This window comes from Callithrix jacchus, chromosome X (genome assembly GCF_049354715.1).
Source record: "Callithrix jacchus isolate 240 chromosome X, calJac240_pri, whole genome shotgun sequence".
NCBI classification, from domain to species: Eukaryota; Metazoa; Chordata; class Mammalia; order Primates; family Cebidae; genus Callithrix; species Callithrix jacchus.
The window spans coordinates 116,062,339-116,084,463 of NC_133524.1; the positions used below are offsets into that span (position 1 = coordinate 116,062,339).

The following is a 22,125-nucleotide window of genomic DNA, read 5'->3' on the forward strand; positions in this document are numbered from 1 at the left end:
CAATAACAAAAGTGGGCTAAATGTGCTGTGGGCCAACATTAGATCCCTATTCCCAGTATTGGTTTTATGTAACAGCCCTTACTATCTTTACAAAACAGTGGGAGAAAATGTCTATTAAAAGCTTTTTGGAGATATTCATGCTGAAAGGTTTGAAAATAGATGAGAACATCATGCCTTTTTCCTGATTGATGAGTGAGAGTGGTCATTTTCCCTTTAGAACGGCACTGAGTGAATGCTAGGTAAACCCGGGGAGGGGAAAGGCAATTCACCAAAACGTCAATATTTCTTCTCCCCCGAATTTGCATTGCCTACCTGAGAAAGTGGAGGACAACAGGATGCCAACACTCAGTGCCCCACTTTGTCGGGCTGCTTTTCTACATGCCACCATTGACAAAACCTCAGCACAGTTCCCTCACTGCATTCACACACGTGTGCTCTGCAGAAAAGCTATTAAAGTCATCCAGATTTTTCCTTCTTTTTTTCCTTTTTTGCAAATACTCCTTTGGATCTATTGACCTACAAATTAATTATCACTGCCTGAGCAAATAAAAAGTTATTTCAAATTACCAAAGGTAAGAGTCTAGCCTGAACTGAGAGCCAACCCCCACTGTCAACATATTCCACAAAACACATCTCTTCCTAACAGTACAACAGACTGGAAGAAACAAAAAATCTCTTAAATGCTAGAAATTGCTCAAGAAAATATTCACTGATTTGATGCATTTGGTAGTTTCAAAAGTTGAATGTGGGCAATTTCCCCACGGGGCTGGTTAGGGGGTAGGGGGGCAAGGAGAGGGAGAGCATTAGGACAAATACCTAATGCATGTGGGGCTTAAAACCTAGATAACAGGTTGATGGGTGCAGCAAACCACCATGGCACATGTATACCTTTGTAACAAACCTGTACATTCTGCACACGTATCCGAGAACTTAAAGTATAATAATAATAAAGAAAGGTTGACTTTTGTCTAGCAATATGGAGTTAAGATTCCAAGGCCAGGAGCAGTGACACATGCCTATAATGTCAGCCCTTTGGGAAGCCGATGCAGGAGCACTGTTGGAGTTCAGGTTTTGAGGCCAGCCCAGGCAACATAGGGAGGCCTCTGACTCTACCAAAAAGAAAAAAAGCCAAAAACCAAATCAAAACAAAGCAAAATTAGCTGGGCGTGGTGGCCTGGGCCTGTGGTCAAAGCTACTCCAGATGCTGAGGTGGGAGGATCACTGAAGCCTGGGAGGTTGAGGTTGCAATGAGCTGTGATCATGCCACTGCACTCCAGCCTGGGCGACTGAACCAGTTTTCCACACAAAAACAAATAAAACAACAAAAAAACCCGGGAGATGCATTCAAGTTATTGCATAAACCAATACCTAATATCTGTTTTTCTTTCTCTCTTTTCTTTCTTCCTTCCTTTCTTTTTCTTTCTTTCCTTCTTTCCTCTTTTTCTCTTTCTGTCTCTCTCTCTTTTTTTTTTGAATAGGGTATTGCTCTATCACTCTGGTTGGAATGAAGGGGTGTGATCACAGCTTACAATTGAATAAATCCTCCCTCCCACCTCAGCCTCCTGCGTAGCTGGGACCACAGGCATGTGTCACCACGCCCTGCTAATTTTTGTATTTTTCTGAAGAGACAGAAAAATGTCGGGGCTGGTCTCAAACTCCTGAGCTCAAGAGATTTGTCTGCTTCAGCCTCTCAAACTGCTAGGATTACAGCTGTGAGCCACCGTGGCTGGCCTCTCTGTGTCTTTTCATGGCGTGATACCTTATTTGTTTTATTGCTGAATAATATTCCACTATATGAACGTATCACAGTTAAAAAAAAAAACACAAAAACTCATTCCCCTATTGAAGAGCCTCTTGATTGCTTCCCACTTTAGAAAATCATGAAGAAAGAAGTTATAAACATTAATGTGCATGGTTTTGTGTGCATGCAAATTTTCAACTCATTTGGGCAAATACCAAGGAGCATGATTGCTGGATCTTATGGTAAGAGTACACTTAGTTTTGTGTAAGAAACTGCCAAACTCTTTTCCAAAGTAGCTGTACCATTTTGCATTTCCATCAGCAATGAATGAGAATTCCTGTTGTCCTGCATCCCTGCCAGCAGTTAGATGTTGTCAGTATTTAAAAAAAAATTTTTACACACAAAACCTTGAAGATATGTCGTCAGTATTTTTTATTTTTGCCAGTCTAACATATGCGTAGTAGTATCTCATTGTTGTTTGAATTTGCAACTCCCTAATGCATATGATTTTGAGCATATTTTCATATGCTTATTTTTCATCTGGATCTATTCTTGGGTGAGGTGTCTGCTGAGATCTTTTGCCTGCTTTTTCATTGGGTTGTTTTATTATTGTTGAGTTCTTAGATTTCTTTGTATATTTTAATAACAGTCCTTTACCTGATATGTATTTTGCAAATATGTTCTCTTGGTCTATTGCTTCTGATTTTATTATCTGAAAAGTGTCTTTCAGAGAGCTGGTTTTTCATGTTAATGAAGTCCAACATCAATTTTTTTGTTCATGTATCATGCTTTGAGTGTTGTATGTAAAGTCATTGCCAAACCCAAAGTCACCTAGATTTTCTCCTATGTTAAATTCCAGGAGTTTTATAGTTTTCTGTTTTACATTTAGATTTATGATTTGTTTTGAGTTAATTTTTGTGAAAGGTATAATGCCTATGCATATATTCATTTCTTTTTTTGGCATGTGACTCTCCATTGTTTCTAGCATCACTTGTTGAAAAGGCTATCCTTTTTCTATGAAATGGCCTTTATTCCTTTGTTGAAGATCAATTGTCTATATTTGTGTTACTTTATTTCTGAGTTCGACATTCTGCTCCATTGATTGACTCGTCTATTCTTTTACTAATAACACAATGTCCTGATTATTATGGCTTTATAAGAAGGCTTGAGGGCAGGTAATCAATCCTCTGCTTTTGTTCTTCCACTTCATGATTATTCTGGGTCTTTTCCCTTTTCGTATAAGCTCAAAAAACAGTTTGTTGATCTCATAAAATCACTTGTGTGGCCCTTAAAAGGCTGTCACATTCACTAATAGACAGGGGCTGTCACTCCCTGTCCAGCATCTTCAATCACAGTGGAGGCCCTCATGTAGACTGACCCCACTCAGCCTTGATCCCTTAGGTCCAACATCAACTCATGGTGATTGAATGCTTGCCATGGCCTTTACCTCTATTGCTTTAGATTTTTTGCTAAGATGACCTGCTAAAGTCAGGCCTTTCCTGGACACAGTTGCAACCCTCCTCCTTTTGTTACTTTAATTTTTCTCTCAGCATTTATTATTATATAAGATACAAAATTTACTTATTTATCCTATTTCCCTTCTTCTGGAAGCCAGAATATGTGGTTGAAATGGGAAGAGACCTTGTTCACTGTTTAATTTCTGGTCCCTCTCAGTATCAGGTACACATTAGATGCTTAATAAATATTAGTTGAATGCATGAGCAGATTTGTTCTCTCTATAACATTATTTCTTCCTAAGTGAAAAGTCAGGTCAAAGTATTTGTCTCACCTTTTTGTAGGGCTGCTGGGAGGATAGGAATGGGTAACTGAAAAGCTTAAAGGCTATATAACTTATGACATAAAATCACCATGTTCCCAGTCACACTAATAAAGTAAGCCACAGAACATAAGGTCTACCATACAAATGCCAGGAATTTCAGATAGAGAGATTTCTCAAGCGTATTGCAGACTTACCAGAGTTCACCACAGTGTAGGAGTGGTAAATTCAAAGTCGCAATTTACTGAGCATTGTTATGTGCCAAGCACTGCTAAGCACTTCACATGAATGATGTCATTTAACCCTCACAACAATTCTGTGTGTAGGGACCTCAGTGTACCCATTTTACAGATGAGGAACCTGAGACTCAGATAGGTTCAGCTGTCTTTGAAAGTCTCTCCAGTTAAGGATAGTAAGGTTTTCTGGTGCTGTGTTGATGGAAATGAAAACTGGTGCAGCTGTTACAGAAAACGGTATGCAGTTTTCCCCAAAAAATAACTACTAATTAACCATATGATCCAGCAATCCTACATCTGGGTATATACCTGAAGCAAAGCAAATCAGCTTCTTGAAGAGATATCTGCACTCTCATGTTCATTGTACGGTTATTGACAATAACCAAGATATGGAATATTAGCCATAAAAGAGAAGGAAATTCTGTCATTTACAATGACATGGATGAATTTAGAGGATATTGTGCTAAGTACAATACACAGAAAAAGACAAATGCTGCACAATCTCACTTTATTTGGAATCTAAAAATGTTGAACTCATAGAAACAGAAAGGAGAATTGGCATTTCCTGGGGCAGAGGGATGAGGGAAATGGGGATATATTAGCCAAGGGGCACAGACTTTCAGTTGTAAGATCAATAAGCTCTGGGAAGACAATGCACAGCAGGGTGATTACAGTTAATGCTGTATTTTGTATTTGAAATTTACTAACAGACTAGATAAGAAATATCTTCACCACAAACATATGGTAACTATGTGAGGTGATAGATGTGTTAACTAACTTGATTGTGGTAACTATTCCTCAATATATACATATATTAAATCATTACATCATATACCTTAAATAGATACAATTTTAGTTGTCAGTTGTACATACTAAAACTGGTGCAAAATTGATGGTGAGGTTTTGATATCAGGTTTGTCTGATATATTTTTTTCCACCATAGTAAGAAATTTACTTTTTATGAGAAAACAATAAAATCTCATTGTCAACAAACACAGAACTAATAAATTAACACTGTGTTAATCCAGTTATTAATTCATTTTACAGATAAGTTAATAATGTATACACTAGGAAATACAATAAAGCATAGTCTTCATATCAATGAAAAATGCAAATTATGGTAATTTAAGGTATTGCAATGTTCCTACCCAGGAAACTGTGTTTTCGAGGGAGATGTTGGTACATTTATATGTTGTCAGTGGACACAATCATTGATTCGTTCCCCTTGGGAGCCTAGCATGACAACAAGATGACTATATGAAGTAGTGTTACTTAAAAATCACAACACACAAGGATAATGCAAACTCGGTAGGGTGATAAGAAACTCTGGGAAGTGCCTAAAAAAATGGCTTTATGAGTAAAGATTGATTTATTTACTCAATTCCTGGTTTCCTTTACTTTGGGGATTATATTTAGGTTAATCATACGTCCTCTTGATTATCTGACAAAAAGTGCACACACCGTTAAAATGAAATTTGAACTTATATTGAAGTTCAAAGGGACTCCCGATCACTCTGATAGCCAACTACAGCCCCGAAATCAGGAACCCTCAAGTCTGGACAGTGTATCTTATCCCAGTAACTGCAATGAACTGAAACAAGTGCCACTCTAGAGACTTTCTCCCTCGACTCTCCATCTTAAGGAACTACTTTCATTAAAGTCACCTCCTACCCAGAACTCTTATTTCATTTTTTCATGATACCAGATGCTGACATTCAGACTTCTTCCATGAGTTCCACTCCAAACTAACTTTCCAACCATATTTCCCATTTGCTACAGAGTTCTCTTTAGGCTCCGCCTCCATCCCTCTCTCATTAGACTTCACATGGATTCACTCTTCTGGCCATGCAGGCTGTGTTGCAGTTTTCTGTAGTAAATTTTAATTCAGTCTCTGCTGGGGTTGCTCATACTTTCTCCTTTAACTGGAAATCCCCTCACAGCCTGCTCAGTATCTGTCAAAATGTGACCTGTCCTGTGAGGTGCAAAGGACTTCCTTACTCACAAAACCCATACCTGCTTCTATCAGAGGCTGCAAAGAACAAAGTCTCTTCAAATATTGTATTCCAGGCCCACTCCCATCTGGCGGTGTGATGTTGGGAAAGTCACAGAATTTCTCTGAGCCTCCATTTCTTCAGTTTCTAAAGACAGTTTTTGCACCCTCCTCAGAGGATGGATGTAAGGATTGATTAGCAAGACTCTGCTGCACAGGGAGCACCTGTGTGATGTCGCCAGCATGAGCCAGCTCAATCCTGTGCCCCTCAACAAAACAACCACATCCACTCAAAAGCAGAAGCTGACACTACTGGTATGGCATCTTCAATCCCAGTACAAACCCATATACTCCCTATTTGATCTTGACCCCTTAACTCCAGCATCAGCTCAAGTGGACTGAGTCCTACCCATGGGCCTTGCCTGTATTAATTAATTTAAACTTCATGACAACACCATAGTGCAGGTACCGTCATGATCCTGGTTCCACAGATGCGGCAATGGAGGCACAGAGAGAACAGCTAATTTACTCCAGAGTCATGGAGGAAGTATGTAGTGCAGCTGGTGACTTTTCCTCCAAAATTTGAGGCTTCTCTAATGTGGGACAATCTCCTTAACCAGACTGTAAGAACCTACAGCACAATGGTCAGGCGTTGGTCAGACAGTGTGGCAATCACCACACTTCCTGGTACAGGGCCCTGTAAACACAACAGCCAACAAAGGTTTACTGAGTGAAGTATATATAGGTACAAAAAGACTTATAGAACCATCATTTTCGCAACAAAACGTTCTGCCCCTGTTGCCAGAATAACCACCATCTCTCTTCTTTCAAGGACACTTGTGAATAAACACAAACAAACTGACAGAAGCAGGAAATGTGAGGCAGCTTGCTTAATCATCTCCATCCATTCAACAACCCCATGAGATAGTTATCATTGTTATTCCCAGCCTACAGGTGAGAAAACTAATACAAATGGAGAGTGATCAAGTCAGATTAGCCAGCTAGCAACAGGTGAGCAAAGAAAACTTTCAGATTTCAGTCATTTACTCCAGAAGGAGTCAGCCAGCCTGAGGAGGAGACATCTTAGTTAAAGTCAGAAAGAGGCTGTCAGATTGTCATCCCTTCCTATCTCTTCACAAGTGAATTGACCAAATATTTTCTAGCTGTTTTCTTGCCTATCCTCCGGGAACACGAGGTATGAGGGGTGCTCATCCATTAGGAACAGTCAGTGAGGTGATTAGAACCCACAGTACATTAAGGGGCCCACAAAATGGTTTAATTTCTTATATAAAATGGGGTTGATGAAAAGGGTCACTGTGCAAGCAAAAATAGAATGAGTCACCAACATGATGAAGGATAGGTTCTATGGTTAAAATCTATTCTCTATATTCAGGACATTCGTAAGTCCTGCAGTATCTAGAAAACACTTCTTAAAGGAACAATCTCAGAACACTCAATCTGTCCTGGTTGTCTTTATTAGACAATACATAAAATGTATTTATGCCTAAGCAAGAGCTCAGAAAGATACTTGTAGAAAATGAGAGGGGTAGCAGAATAGAGGGCTATGCAGCAGCAGGAAAGAAGGGAAATCATTGCAGGTCCACAGTACTAGCTCAGCACAGAAGATAAGTGTGCTTTTGTAATGGGTCTGTAGCCAGAGACATAGCAGATGTTGCACTATCCAGTCACAACCAGAGGCAAAGAAGGGGCACCCCTTGCAGTTTACGAAATCTTGGACGCAGCTGGGAATGGTGGCTCACACCTGTAATCCCAGCACTTTGGGAGGCTGAGGTGGGCAGATCATTTGAGAGCAGCAGTTTGAGACCAGACTGGCCAACATGGTGAAACTTCATCTCTATTCAAAATAGAATAATTAGCAGGGTGTGCTGGCACACGCCTGTAATTCCAGCTACTCAGGAGGCTGAGGCACGAGAATTGCTTGAATCTGGAAAATGGAAGTTGTAATCAGCCTAGATCGTGCCACTGCACTCCAGACTGGATGATAGAGTGAGACTCTGTCTCAAAAAAAAGAAAAAGAAAAGAAAAGCAATCTTGGATGCTCTAAGCATTGTGCATGTTTCTACTCATGCTATCATTTATCATGATTCATTACTAAAAATTAATAGTGCACTTTCTCAAGGAGTGTGCTGCATTTTTACAATGCACTTGCATGGCCCACATGCTTTGCAAGTTCAGGCCCAAGCTCCTGTTCCTGGAGACCTAGGAAGCATGGAGCTAGTGTGAAATCTCTCTTATCGCCATAAAATGTGCTTGCACAATTCGGCACAGCAGCTTCCTCTGGTAAGGCCCTCCACAAAGACCAGAGGAGGCAACTGAGATGAAACTTAAAGACCCAAGTTCCACACTTATGCATGCCTATCTACAGCACAACACATGCAAGCACTCACCACATCCTGCTCCCTGCCCTGACACGTGCTCTCCCTGACCCAGGGCAAGTCCAAGCCCTGACCCATGGACACCTCAGCAGTTCCAACCCACAGCAAATAATGGGTAGGAAAAAGACAAGAGAGGATGCCTCTAAGTGGATACACTGTTCCTGAGTCTAGACGCCAGAAGATACTTCCAGACTGCAAGTCACAGTTCTAGCCCTGCGGAGGAGATCGTGGTGGCCCCAGCTCCGAATCTGCAGAAACGCATAGTTCCATCCACAGTATTCAGGGCATGGAACCTCTGGACTGGTCTAGTCAGGATATCAACAGCTTGCTTAGCCCTGGATTCGAAGATGAGGAAGAACTACAGGGTCAGTGCCTAGATGGGACATGTGCTTTAGTGATCTCAGGAAACTGAGGTTCCCTGGGAGAGGCAAGAGACTGGACGGTGGTACGCCTGTACTCAAAACTCATGGAGTCATTCAGGATGTAAAGATCCCACCTCAGCCTATCCTTGAACAAAGCACATCTATTACCTTACAGTGTCTTCGTACTTTCTCTAATAAATCTGCCTCTATTTACCTATGACCGTCTTGGTAAATTCCCTTACTGCCTATGACACCAGTCCCAGCCAGTCACACCCATGGCATGAAGGAAATTCAGGTGGAGTAGGCTTATCAGGCAACTGACCGTATGCAGCACAGTGACTTACTTGGCAAGCCTGCCAGAAGCTGAACGGAGTCATGGGTCTATCTAGTTATTTATCAGGGTGATTCCTGACAAGCACAGGTCCTCCTTACTGGCAATGATGACAAATGCAAAAATAATTCAAAAGGTCATAGTTTTCCTGGCTGTAATGAAACTCATGAAAGACAAAGTCAGAGTCAAGTGTTGCCTGTTACTTCTACAAACAATACCCCACCTGGCCTAACTAAAAATTCCCAACAGCAAGGTCACTTCACCATCTTAGGCCAAACACACCACTTACAGGTAGGTTCCTGCTTAAATGTGAATCTTGAGATTAACAAGAAGTTATATTGGATTTTAAGAGATGAGTGAGTCTCAAAATGGATGATCTCTGATAATGGGGGAGCAATTATGATACTAGGATTAGACTACAGTCCGCAGCAGGCTTCCCCTTTGGAAATAGCGCTAACTTCCACATCTGCCTTGATCCACAAAATAAACAACACTGGCTGACTCTGTCGGACTTATGTGATGAAGTCTCTTCAATCTCAGGAAGCACTCATTCTTTACAGGAATCCCTCTCCTGGACGTGTCCAGCTTGTGAAGATGGTTAATTAAAGGAGTCATTACCCATTTAACTATTAAAATTGGGCCAGTTTTGCCAAAATGCTTCTGTCCTGGATGTTCCCCCTACGAATACTCTTTTTTTCTCATTATTAGAATGGACCCACTCAGTTAGCAGGTAACTTCGTGGAACAGGCCTAAAGCTTTCATACTTTTCTTGGGTGCTAGCTGCAAAAAGCCAGTTAACCTTTCCCCTACAAGTGCAGGCGGTAAATACACCACAGTACCAGCTAAGGCAAGGCACTGAAGTGTTATAGCCTGACAGAGCTGACTTAGTTTAAAATGGGGTACTGATTCCTGTCATCTCCCTGTTCAATTCTGTGGTATGGCCTATGCTTAAAGCCATTACTAATATGAAAGCTAACTATAGACTACAAACAGTTAAATCAGACTATTCTATTCATTAGAGCACCTCTACCAGATATCATCCCCTTTATGACTGACATACAAAATAAGAGTAAATGATTTGGTGTAACACTTGGCTAAGTTGTTCTATCCCATAAAAATTCCATATGAGAGTCAGCCACACTTCACCTTTGAGGGTCAACAGTACACCTTTTCTGGTTTCCTATGGGGTATTTAAATAGCCCTGTGATTGCACACAGGCTTTGCTGACAGCACCTAGATACCTGCCTCACATTCCCATTAGAAACTTGGCTTTGGCATTATATTGATGATGTTCTCCTCAGTGGACCTGACCAAGACTCCGTCTTAAAGACCATCACAACTGTGAGTAAACATATCACTGAGAGGGGATCGGAAATTGCCCCATATAATACAGGGACCCTCCCAGTCTGTTAGATTTTTGAGCTGTTTGGAACGCAGAAGAGTGAATTATTCCAAATCACCCTAGAAGATAAAAACAAACTTGTAGGGCTCAACCTCCTACACTGGTAAAGGAGGCCCAAGATTTACTAGGAATGTTTACATTCTGATACCAACACATTCCTCACCTCCAATACTTGATGGCCTACAACAACCCTGTCATTTGTAAGTACTCGACTTTTCAGTGGAATTTGAGCAACAACAGGCTCTAGATAAACTAAAGGAGGCTATCATGTCAACTCTCCCATGAGTGCCCAGAGAGCAGGACTCACAATTAGAGGTTTCAGCTACCCCAAAATTTGCTACCTGCAACCTCTGGACCAAATGAACAGGTAAAGGATTAAGCATTGGCTTTTGGTGTAAGCAGCTTTCAGACTCAGCCCTAAAGTACTTTCCACTAGAGAGGAATCTCCTGAAGGCATAGTGGGAATATATCAAAACTGAAGCCCTTACTGGGGGAGAGCCAGTTACCCTGTGAACTAAGATTCCTATTATGCCCTGGGTAATGGAAAAAGATCCTGGTAGAATTGGGCTATAACAGAGGCCTCTTTGTTAAATGGAAACAATATCTAGAGGATCAAGTTAAACCTGGGTCAACTGGAGTATCACAACTCCATGAGGAAATAGCCATATACTCTGCTACTGAGGTTAACTCATCAAACCCTGCCACTCTAGCTCAATAGGGACTATAGAGAGGTTAGGCCACACTCTCAAAACAAAAAAGCAATGGTTTTTCTTGATTGATGGAGCAAGTATGCAGTACAAGGGAACCAAATGATGAACAGCTATATCCTGTCACCCCTATTCAAATAGTTCAATTTCCATTTGGGGAATAGACCAAAGTGTCCAATGGACTGTGCTGCATCCAATACTCCTAGCAATAGACAAACATACTCCTAAGGTTCATATTTTTTACCTACTACAGGTTGGTGGGTAATAAGCCACCTACTTGGTCAGGAATTTGGTAAAATCAAGGCTGGAAAATACAAGGTTGATATATTTAGGATAAAGAAACGTGGCAAAAAATTGCCACAGTGGCTCCCACTGGCCATCGTGGTGCATCATTCCTTGGCTCATACCAAACAAAAATAGAGGAGGCATGATGCAACACCAAGGATGACAAACAAAGCAAGTCACCAAAACAGATAGGTCTTTTGAAGGAAGGAGCATCACCAGAACTTGGGGATGAGTCGCTCTACTCCTTCTATCAGTGTAACATGAGAAGTCAGGGTTTTGGACATCATAGGGTTATGAAAATGAATTGTTAATAGAGGAGTCAACTCAGTAGAGAGATATTTACAGAAACCCATTAGGGACGGTACCACGTCAGAAATCTAGAAACTGGGTCTACTGCATGAGAGGAAAAATGCACAGAGGAGAAAAAGCCCACATTGTAACCGGACAATTCATTTCATTTGGTCTTTTCCTGCAGTGGCAGGAGCCATTAAATATGTCTTAACAATGGTAATAAACAGGCTTTTGTTGCCTTATTTATGCAATGCACTAACCTGTGGTAATGTCATTGCGGGGGTCAACAAAGGTGCTTTTTCAGCCATTGTGAGTACCATAAGTTACACACTCAGATCAAAGCTCTTATTTTGCCACAAAGCAAAGCAACAATGGGCATCACAAAAGAACACTGATTCCGGTTTCCACCTACCTTTTCTTCCTAAAGCATCGGGTAACTTAGAAACTCTGAGTACACCCTGGAAATCTGAGATGTGAAAAGACACACCTCCTCCGATGTCACAGATGTCCTAGCTAGGCTATTGCACACCATGGTTAAAATTCTTGTAGATATTTCATGTAATAACTGATCCTAGGCCAAAATTGTGCATGGAGTATCTAGCCAAGAGACAGGGAGGAGTACAGAACCCAGCAAGCGCCAACCTGAGGAGGAAATGTCTTCGTTAAAGTCAAACAGAGGCTGTCAGCTTGCATTGTAAGCAAAAGTTCTCTAAAATGGAATGCAGAGGAAAAAGACTTTATTCCAGTGAACAACTTGCAGACTGAAAACGCAGCCTTTAGTGTAAAAGGAAGGTGCATTCCAGAGAACATAGGGAAGGTTTCGCTTTTCTTTTCTTTTCTTTTCTTTTTTTTTTGAGACGGAGTTTCGCTCTTGTTACCCAGGCTGGAGTGCAATGGCGGGCGCGATCTCCGCTCACCGCAACCTCCGCCTCCTGGGTTCAGGCAATTCTCCTGCCTCAGCCTCCTGAGTAGCTGGGATTACAGGTACGCGCCACCATGCCCACCTAACTTTTTGCATCTTTAGTAGAGACGGGGTTTCACCATTTTGACCAGGATGGTCTCGATCTCTTGACCTCGTGATCCACCCGCCTCCGCTTCCCAAAGTGCTGGGATTACAGGCGTGAGCCACCGTGCCCGGCCAGGTTTCGCTTTTCTAGAGATGATTCTGTTCCGGTACCCAGTCAGGTTCGTGTATGCAACTTGCTCAGCACAGATGAGTCAACACAGCTGAGTTCTGATTGGTCAATATAGCTGAGCCCTGATTGCCTGAAGCAGCTGAACCTTGATTGGTTGGTTTAGGTGAGCTCTGAAAGTCCTGACTTTAAACAGAGTTGTGGGTTTTAGAGGTGTAGGTGTGTGACTGCTGGTCAGCAAATGGCCACTTGCCCATTTGGCTATACTTTAAATTTTTACATATTTGGCTATATTTTAAATTTAGGCCCAGTTAGTCACCTGGGATCCACCTGGAAGAGTTGCTTCTTTCAGGTTCACATTTGTTCCCACCATCTCTTATCATGTTTTTGAAAATAAATTGGTCAACCAACAATTTTTGAGCTATTTTCTTACCTAGCCTCTGGGAACATGAGGCAAGGGGGACTTAATCCTTAGACAGTAGGTGAGGTGACTAAGACCCATGATACATTTAGAGGACTAGACAAATAACTTAATTTCTAATATACAATGGAATTCATGACAATGGTGGCTGTGCAGGTAAAAAGATTTGTCAAGTACATTGTAAGGCAAACGTTCATCGTTAGAAGGTATTTTCAATATTTAGGAAATTCACAACTTGTAGAGTATCTATAAAATGTTTCTTGAAACAAAAAACAGAGCCCTCAGTGTGGCCTGGTTCTCTTTAACTGGACAATAAATACAGTTTATCCCTCAGAAAGGGCTTAGAAAAATATTTTCTTTTTCTTTTTCTTTTTTTTTTGAGACAGAGTTTCGCTCTTGTTACCCAGGCTGGGGTGCAATTGCTCGATCTCGGCTCACCGCAACCTCCGCCTCCTGGGTTCAGTCAATTCTCCTGCCTCAGGCTCCTGAGTAGCTGGGATTACAGGCACGCGCCACCACGCCTGGCTAATTTTTTGTATTTTTAGTCGAGACGGGGTTTCACCATGTTGACCAGGATGGTCTCTATCTGTTGACCTCGTGATCCACCCGCCTCGGCCTCCCAAAGTGCTGGGATTACAGGCTTGAGCCACCGCGCCCGGCCAAAAAATATTTTCAGAAAAAGCCAGGAGGAGCGAGAAGGGGGCAAGGCAGCAGCAAGAAAGGGGGGATTCATCCAGGTCGACACGGGCCCAACACAAGGAACATGTGCCCTTTCGTAGAGGGTATTCAACTAGAGACACAGAAGCTGACACAAAGACATTGCAACACCAACAGTTGCAAACGTAATTTTTAAAAACAGAGAGAAAGGCTGTGCAGTGTAAGGGTTATTCAATGCAGTAAGCACTGTGAAGTTTTCTATACTTGTACCCTAACACGGATTCATTTCTAAAAGCCAATAGGCAATAAACTTTCTCAAGGGGCACACTGTTACTTTTTTAATTGTGTTTCTGGTTTTTTTTTGCTTACTTTTTGCAGAGTGCATCTAAGCAGCTGGCACATTCTGCAAATCCAGTCCCAAGCTCCAGTTCCTGGAGGCCTGAGAAGCATGGCAGGCTCCTAAGTTAATTTCTTGTATGTTAGCTTAATTTCTAACCCCTGTCAAGTACCAACTACTGGATTTGGAGGGCTGGGAGAAGAGGAAACATTTCTACAAGGCCTCTGGAACTGTCATGAGGTCGGCCTGTTGCACCTGGCAAATCCGCTTGCCCAATTTTGCACAGCAGCTTCCTCTGGGAAGACTCTCCACCAAGACCAGAGCATGCAGCTAAGATGCAACTTGGAGACCCAAGTTCGACACCCACGCATGCCCATCTACAGCACAATGCATGCAAGCGTCCTCCCACCCTGCTCCCCAACACCCCGTGGGGCGAGGCCAAGCCCCTGACGCATGCGCACCTCAGTAGCCCCAGCCCACACAATGACTGATAGGCAGAAGAAACCCAAGAGAGGAGGTCTCTAAATGGATACACTGTAAGCAACCGAGTCTACCCGCCAAAAAAAGAAGACCCTCCCAGACTTTGAGTCACAGTTCTAGTCCCGCCGAGGAGATAGTAGGAGCTCCTAGCTCAGAGTCTGCAGAAGCGTACAGCTCCATCCACAGCACTGACGGCATGGAGCCACTGGACAGGTCCAGCCAGGGAACTACCAGCTTGCTCAGTCCTGAAGTCGACGAGGAAGACGTACTACAGGGTCGGTACCTGGACACGTGCTTTAGCAATCTCAGGAAACTGAGGTTCCCTGTGAGAGGCTAGTGGACTGGACGGTGGCCTGGCACCACCACTGCTCTGAGTGCAGCCCTTCAGAGCCTCCTTCCCACAGCCTCCGCTCCAATGCCTTGATATTTCTCTTTCGGTTTCTACTTTTCCAGGTGTGGAGGCTGCGGTGCTGTCTCTTATTGAAGAGTCCGACAAGGAGGAAGAGGAGGCACAGCCCAAACCTGAGCAAGGCACAGCGGCAACAGCACAAAAGTCGGCAGGAGCCAACGGCGGAGAAGAAAAAGTAGGTGGCGGCGTTGGTACAGGAGCTCCTGGCCCCGTAGAAGACGAAAACCACGAGGGCATCAGCAGCAGCAATGGCAACGATGAGCACAGCAAGGACAACAACCAGGAACCCGGACAGCAGGAGCCGCCCCGCCAGGGTGCCAGCTCGGGACCAGAGCCTGATAACATGGAGCGGCCTTTCGTCCACCCCTTCACGCCATCCCAGCGGCGGGAGCTGGAAGGCATTTTCCGACGCACACAGTTCCCCAGCGAGTTCCTAAGGTAAGCCGGTTGCTCTAGTTGGCGGCTGTTTGCAGGGAGCACGTGCTGCTCCAGGGCAACATTTGGCTCTCCCCCAGTCCCTCTCCACCTAAATCCCCTCCTGAACCAAAAACCACCTAGGGCCTGGAGTCGCTGCCGTCTCCTCCCCGCCGACCCCTGGCACCTGGTGTGTTCTGGAGTGGGGCTATGCCTACTGGGCATCATGCAGAATTTAAATGAACCAAGTTGGGCAACTCTGGCCTGAGGTCTGTTATGATAAATAACTCGTAACTCAACCAAGGCAGAAATAAAGGTGAGAAGCCTAAGGCGTAGTAAGCAAGTGCAGGGTCGCATACTGCCTTTATTTAAAATTCTGAGAAGTCTGTCGTTTGTCATGGGTTTCTTTGGCATTAATTTTTCTAAGTTTCAAATATTATATTACAATATTATTTATCTTGATTTTTTTTTTGGCATCTCCTTAATTTGGGGCCTGAGAGAAAAGTTCCTAATGTGAGGCTCAGCTGGATGTTACAGAACAGCCTACTGGGTGTAGGGGAGTTAGTGGAATAAAAGATTAAATACAAGAATGAAATGATACCCACAAATCCAAATGCTGAACATATGTGGTTTCTTTCCGCAGAAGGGCGCTTGCAAGACGCATGAATGTGACTGAAGTCGTAGTGCAGGTCAGTAAATGGGAAAAAGCAATCGGGCAGGGCAGCCATTCTAAAACCTGCTTCAGGGCTTAGACACAACTTGGACCTAGACATTACCATGTTGGTGTTTTTGTTGCCTTTTTCATGTATGGAAAATGAGGTGTGAACTTTGGGATCCTTGTGGCTGGAAAATGGGGTGAGAAAAGCTGGCTTGTGGAAATTTCTCATTACCAGAGGGAACATGACTATCCACGGGAAAAAAAAATTAGTACTGAATTCTTTCCTGTATTCCTGTGTCTAAAATATGTTATATATTTAGATAAATTATATATGTATATATGTTCTAAATTACAAATATATATGTATATATTAATAAGAGTATAACTTAAATGTAGCATAGTATATGATAAGGTTCCACTCTTAGCACTGGTATACTCTAAGTAGCATTTTCTTTCTTTCTTTTTTTTTTTTCTTTTTGCAAATCAGTTTGAGCTTATGAGGTTGCTCAGGTTAGCCTTGAACTGATGACCTCGCCTTCGTGAGCGCCACGACCTCCGGCGGGAGCCACTTTGGGCCGCTCTAAGTAGCATTTTCATATGGAGGCATACTAGGGTGTCTGACATGGAAATTATCCAAAGAGCTCCATTAAACTAAATTATTCAATATATTTAAAACCAAACATAAACTCTTTGGTTAAGAATTTATAAATGTTAGGCCGGGCGCAGTGGCTCACGCCTATAATCCCAGCACTTTGGGAGACCGAGGCGGGTGGATCACGAGGTTAAGAGATTGAGACCATCCTGGTCAACATGGTGAAACCCCGTCTCTACTAAAAATAGAAAAAATTAGCTGGGCATGGTGGCGCATGCCTGTAATCCCAGCTACTTAGGAGGCTGAGGCAGGAGAATTGCCTGAACCCAGGAGGCGGAGGTTGCGGTGAGCCGAGATCGCGCCATTGCACTCCAGCCTGGGTAACAAGAGTAAAACTCTGTCTCAAAGAAAAAAAAAAAAAAAAAAAAGAATTTATAAATGTTTAGGCATAAATGCTTGGTTTAAGAATTTACAAATGTTTAGGCATTGGGGTAAAGGAATAATTCACAACCAGAATATGTTTCCTTAAGCTGAGACTCATAGGCAAGGGATAGCATAAAGTTTAATTGCCTGGCTTTCCTATTGTTGTTTTTAAGTATTTGGTAAAGCCTTGTAGAGAGTGGCAGCTCTAACTTTTAATTTTCTGAAATACTTTGATATGCCAGCCTGAAAATACTGCTGACCTAGTTGGTTGTGCATTATGGTAGAGACAGGGAAAAGGTTTGCAACCTTTGGAAATTTGTCTAGAAACCAAAACAAACTAAAAAATCAATTTTGAACAAATTTCCAGCAACCTAAAAAGGATAGAAGTCTCAGGCAAAAGTTGTATACAATCACACTTATGTTTTGGGGAAACTGCATGCATTCGACTTTTAAAAAAATTTTATTGAGATGGAGTCTTGCTCTGTAGCCCAGGCTCAACTGCAGTGGCACAATCTCAGCTCACTACAAACTCCACCTCTTGGGTTCAAGTGATTCTCCTGCCTCAGCCACCCAAGTAGCTTGGATTACAGGCATAAACCACCATGCACAGCAAATTTTTGTATTTTTAGTAGAGACGGGATATCACCATATTGGCCAGGCTGATCTCAAACTGCTGACATCAAGTGATCTGCCTGTCTCGGCCTTCCAAAGTGATGAGATTACAGGTGTGAGCCACCATGCCCGGCCCTGCATTCAACTTTTGAAACTACCAAATTCATCAGAGAATGTTTTCTTGAGCAATTTCTAACATTTAAGAAATTTTTTTTTCTTTGAGTTTGTGGTGCTATTAGCAAGAGATGTGTTTTCTGAAATGTGTTGATAGTGGGGGATGGCTCTCAGTTCAGGCTAGACTCTTACCTTTGGTAATTTGAAATACCTTCTTATATGCTCAATAATAATTAATTTATAGGTGAACGGATGCAAAGGAATATTTTCAAAACAGGAAAACAAGAAAGAAAAATCTGGAAGACCTTAATAGCTTTTCTGCAGAGCGCATGTGTGTGAACGCAGTGAGGGAACTGTACTGAGGTTCTGTCAATGGTGGCATGTAGAAAAGCAGCCTGACAAAGTAGGACACTGAGTGGAAATAGGAGGGCATCCTATTGCCCTCCACTTTCTCAGGCAGACAGTGCAAATTCAGGGGATAAGAAATATTGACGTTTTGGTGAATTGCCTTTCCCCTCCCGGGGTTTACCTAGCATTCACTCAATGCAGTTCTAAAGGGAAAATGACCACTCTCACTCAGCAAATAAGGAAAAAGGCATGATGTTCTTATCTATTGCCAAACATTTCAGGATGAATATCTCAAAAAAACTTTCAATAGATGTTTCATCCTTCTATTTTGTAAAGATAGTAAGGGCTGTTTAATAAAACCAACACTGAGAATAGGGACCTAATATTGTCCCACAGCACAGTTAGCCCACTTTTGGCATTGCTTTTGATTATGAACCTTTGACCACTGGTACATTTGAGTTGCCTCTTTATAAGCACTATTACAATAGACTTTAAATTTAGACTATATATTCATGAGGGAGAAGGACTCCAAATAGTAAGATGGGAGAAGGAAATGGGGCATCAAACAGGAAGAGGAGGACCTTTGTCCCATAAAGTGTGCAGTTTGGGAACTTCCAGAAGGATAAAAATAAAATGGAAATGTCATTACATAGAAGCTGGGGTGATAGTGTTGTTTAATGGACAGGTTTTATTCTTTTAACAGTTGGCAGGTGTTTAGGAGTAGTGTTTTTTGATACTTCCTCCACATTACTACTGAACATCTTCAGAGATGCCTACTTGGACTTTCCCACTTTGGGAATGCTGATGAGATTGGGATCTTCTGCTTGAGTAGCGGGACTAGATAGCTGAAGGCATCCTGCAGAGCTGAGCAATCAGGTCTCTGTCCCAGAACCTGGGACTGTAGGGAGAACCAAGTGAGCTGCCCTTGTCCTGAGCCCGCGAAGGTTTGGAGGGAGGGATGGTCAGAGCATGCAGAATTAGCAATGCTTCCTTTCCCCCAAACTCTCCACTGCTCAAAGCTTTCTGAGAATTTTTGTGAATTTGGACAACATTTGTGTCCTCCTTCCACAAAACTTCCAGCTGAAGTATGAAGACAGTGTCCAGGGCTTCAGATACCCCCGTTTCCCAGCAAGACAATCCACAAGCTCCCTGGGTCTCCTGTGACCAGACATGCCTTGCAATACCATCTTTTTAATTCTCAAGAAGTTTTGGAATATGAATGACCCCTTAGAGGTTCTTGAAGGAAAGAAAACTTGTTTTAAAATACAGTGTGCTCCTATTGATTTTTTACTTTATGCTGAGGATGGGCTTTTCAAAAATGGGGGCCGTTCCCTTGGTATGACTTTAAGGTGTACACCCCCTTGTTTTCCAAGCTCTGCTTCCCCCATGACCAAGGTAACAGTGACCTAGTAAGTAAGAGTTGGTGACAGCTGGATAGCTGATGGTCAGGTGTCCAGAAGCAGATGAACCACACATAGCAATAGCAGTGGGGACCAAGTCCCATTCATCAGCTACACTCGTACCCAAGAGTGAAAAAAGTAGTATTACAGATAGGAGGAGAGAGAAAAAGAAATGAGCCAAGCCAGAGCATAAGTAGCACACCCTTGGAGCTCACTGGGGGAAAGGTGTGGTGTTCACCTTTCTAAAATATTTTATTAGTGAGGAAAGTAGCTTGTCTTGATGCAATTGAAAACATTAAGGACATAGAGAGATGCCTGTTGTGTTTTTTTCCTTAATAATATGAATTGTTCAGTATACTAAACCTGTTTCTTTTTTCCTCTGATTCAAGATTTGGTTTGAGAATAGAAGAGCCCGCTGGAGGAGACATCAGAGGGCATTAAATATGAGAAACGCATCGCACCCCATTCGCATGGGCCAGCTTGTCATTGTACCGTTGCTTATCCCCTATAATACCATCCTTATCCAGGGGTGGTATGGAAGATGGTTTGTTCTGGAGCCACAGCCAGTCTGGCAGCCTCTGCCCATGGCAGTTTTTCCTCCTCTTTTCTTTTCTCCTTCACCCTTGTTTTATCCACCTATGCCTCCCCCTGTCCAGGCCCAATTTGGCCCATTCTTTTTTGTTATTGTCCATTTCTTCACATTCTCCGTTGTCTAAGGTATAGTCTCTGTGCCACTTTTTGCCAGAGTGTGTTTGACCCAGATTCATGTTTTGCATAGCACCCCATCACATGTCTATTAAATGTTTTAAAGAAAAGTACAACATCATGGAACCATTTTTAGGGCACTTTTAAAAATGTTTCAATAAATATGTGCAGAGTATGTACATTTGTTTTGTGTGTCACATGGGGTTCTGGATGAAAACTGCTAAGAAATCCCATTCAAACCAAATGTCATGGACCCTCCTCTCATGCAGTAATCTCCTTGAGTCAGCATCAGGGGGCTGTGCATATCACAGAAGTTTCCCGTGTGCCCAGGACAGGCTTATCCTGACCTACACATCCTCTTCCACCCCTCCCCCAACACCCCATACTCATCTCCTCTCTGCCCCATTGATACCAGGTACATGTGCAAGATGGGTTGGTGTGAGTCCCTAATGAGAGAACAGTGTGTTTCAAGGTACTGTCGTGATGGAATACAACAAAACCAAAATGGTATCGGTAAGGAAGCCACACCCACTCTTAAAAATTCATTAAGTTTTTTTCTTGCTATGCAAGACTTCTTTAAAGTAATTTTCTGTTAAAAGTATAAATGTAAATAATGCCATGAAATTATACACTTATTTAATGGCTAGAATGGCAAGGGTTTTTTTTTTTTTTTTTAATAATTGTACTATAGGTTCTGGCATACATGTGCAGATCATGCAGGATTGGTGCATAGGTACATAATAGCAATGTGGTTTTCTGCCTCCATCCCCCATCACCTATATCTGGCATTTCTCCCCATGTTATCCCTCCCCAACCTCCCCACTCCCTGACGTCCCTCCCCTAGCCCCCACCAACAGATCCCAGTGTGTGATGCTCCCCTCCCTGTGTCCATGGGTTCTCATTGTTTAACACTCGTCTATGAGTGAGAACATGCGGTGTTTGATTTTCTGTTCTTGTATCAGTTTGCTGAGAATGATGGTTTTCAGATTCACCATGTCCCTACAAAGGACATGAACTCATCCCTTTTTATGGCTGCATAGTATTCCATGGTGTATATGTGCCACATTTTCTTTGTCCAGTCTATCACCAATGGGCATTTGGGTTGGTTCCACGTCTTTGCTATTGTAAACAGTGGAATGGCAAAGTTTTTACATGGCCTACCACAGCAAAAGAAAAGAAAAAATATACCAAAAAAAATTTTTTTAAGTGATTAATTGTGAAAATTATGGTCATCCGGTGAAGTGATTGCAATGCCTGCAGATAAAGAGTCATGGTTACAATATTTTCTCCGAAAATTATTTGATAGCCAGTTTCACAATGCTGTTTTCAGCCTGAAGGAAAATTCTGTTTTCTTGGGTGAGCATGAACTTTCTGTCAGGCTGCCTGCTGCTTTTCATTCTTCACTTTCGTCTTCACAATTGTGGGTGTCAAGCTTCGGCCAAGCAATTGCATTTGGTTTTGCAAGGAGGAGGAGGCTTATTTATAGCCCTGAAGCCACATGCCTTGGTGGGAATAGGGAAAGTCCATGAATTCATTATGCATTTATGCATGCCCCTTGGCCAAGTGGACTCTTTTTTCTTCTCCATTTGAGATTTTCCTCTCTTTTTTTTGCTATTGTTCTCATTGTATTGTGCTTTGTATAATTATTTACAGTAAGTCCCACGTGTCAGTGTACATTCAGTCTGGAAATTGTTTCTATTTGGTGCCAGTTGGTCTATTCTTGCTCATTATTTTGTTTTTTTCTACATTCACATTGAAACATTTGGTAGCCTAGAGATTTTCAGAAATAGGCAAAGAAAGGTAAAAGGAAAGAACTGCCTTATGAAAAAAAAGAATCATTTCATGCCTTGTTTTCTAGAGTGTGGAGAGTACCATTTATGTTTATATGCTCGACTCTGCTTTCC

General features: G+C 42.3%; 1 protein-coding gene across 1 annotated transcript; it reads left to right on the plus strand.

Moving 5' to 3' along the window:
• Nucleotides 1-14,656: 14,656 nt before the first annotated feature.
• On the plus strand, nucleotides 14,657-20,418 carry RHOXF2B (Rhox homeobox family member 2B). The gene is made up of 4 exons (XM_008989841.5): nucleotides 14,657-14,821; nucleotides 15,000-15,393; nucleotides 16,013-16,058; nucleotides 19,906-20,418. The coding sequence occupies exons 1-4, from the start codon at nucleotides 14,743-14,745 to the stop codon at nucleotides 20,230-20,232; spliced, it is 846 nt and encodes a 281-aa protein (XP_008988089.3). The 5' UTR covers nucleotides 14,657-14,742; the 3' UTR covers nucleotides 20,233-20,418.
• Nucleotides 20,419-22,125: the final 1,707 nt, after the last annotated feature.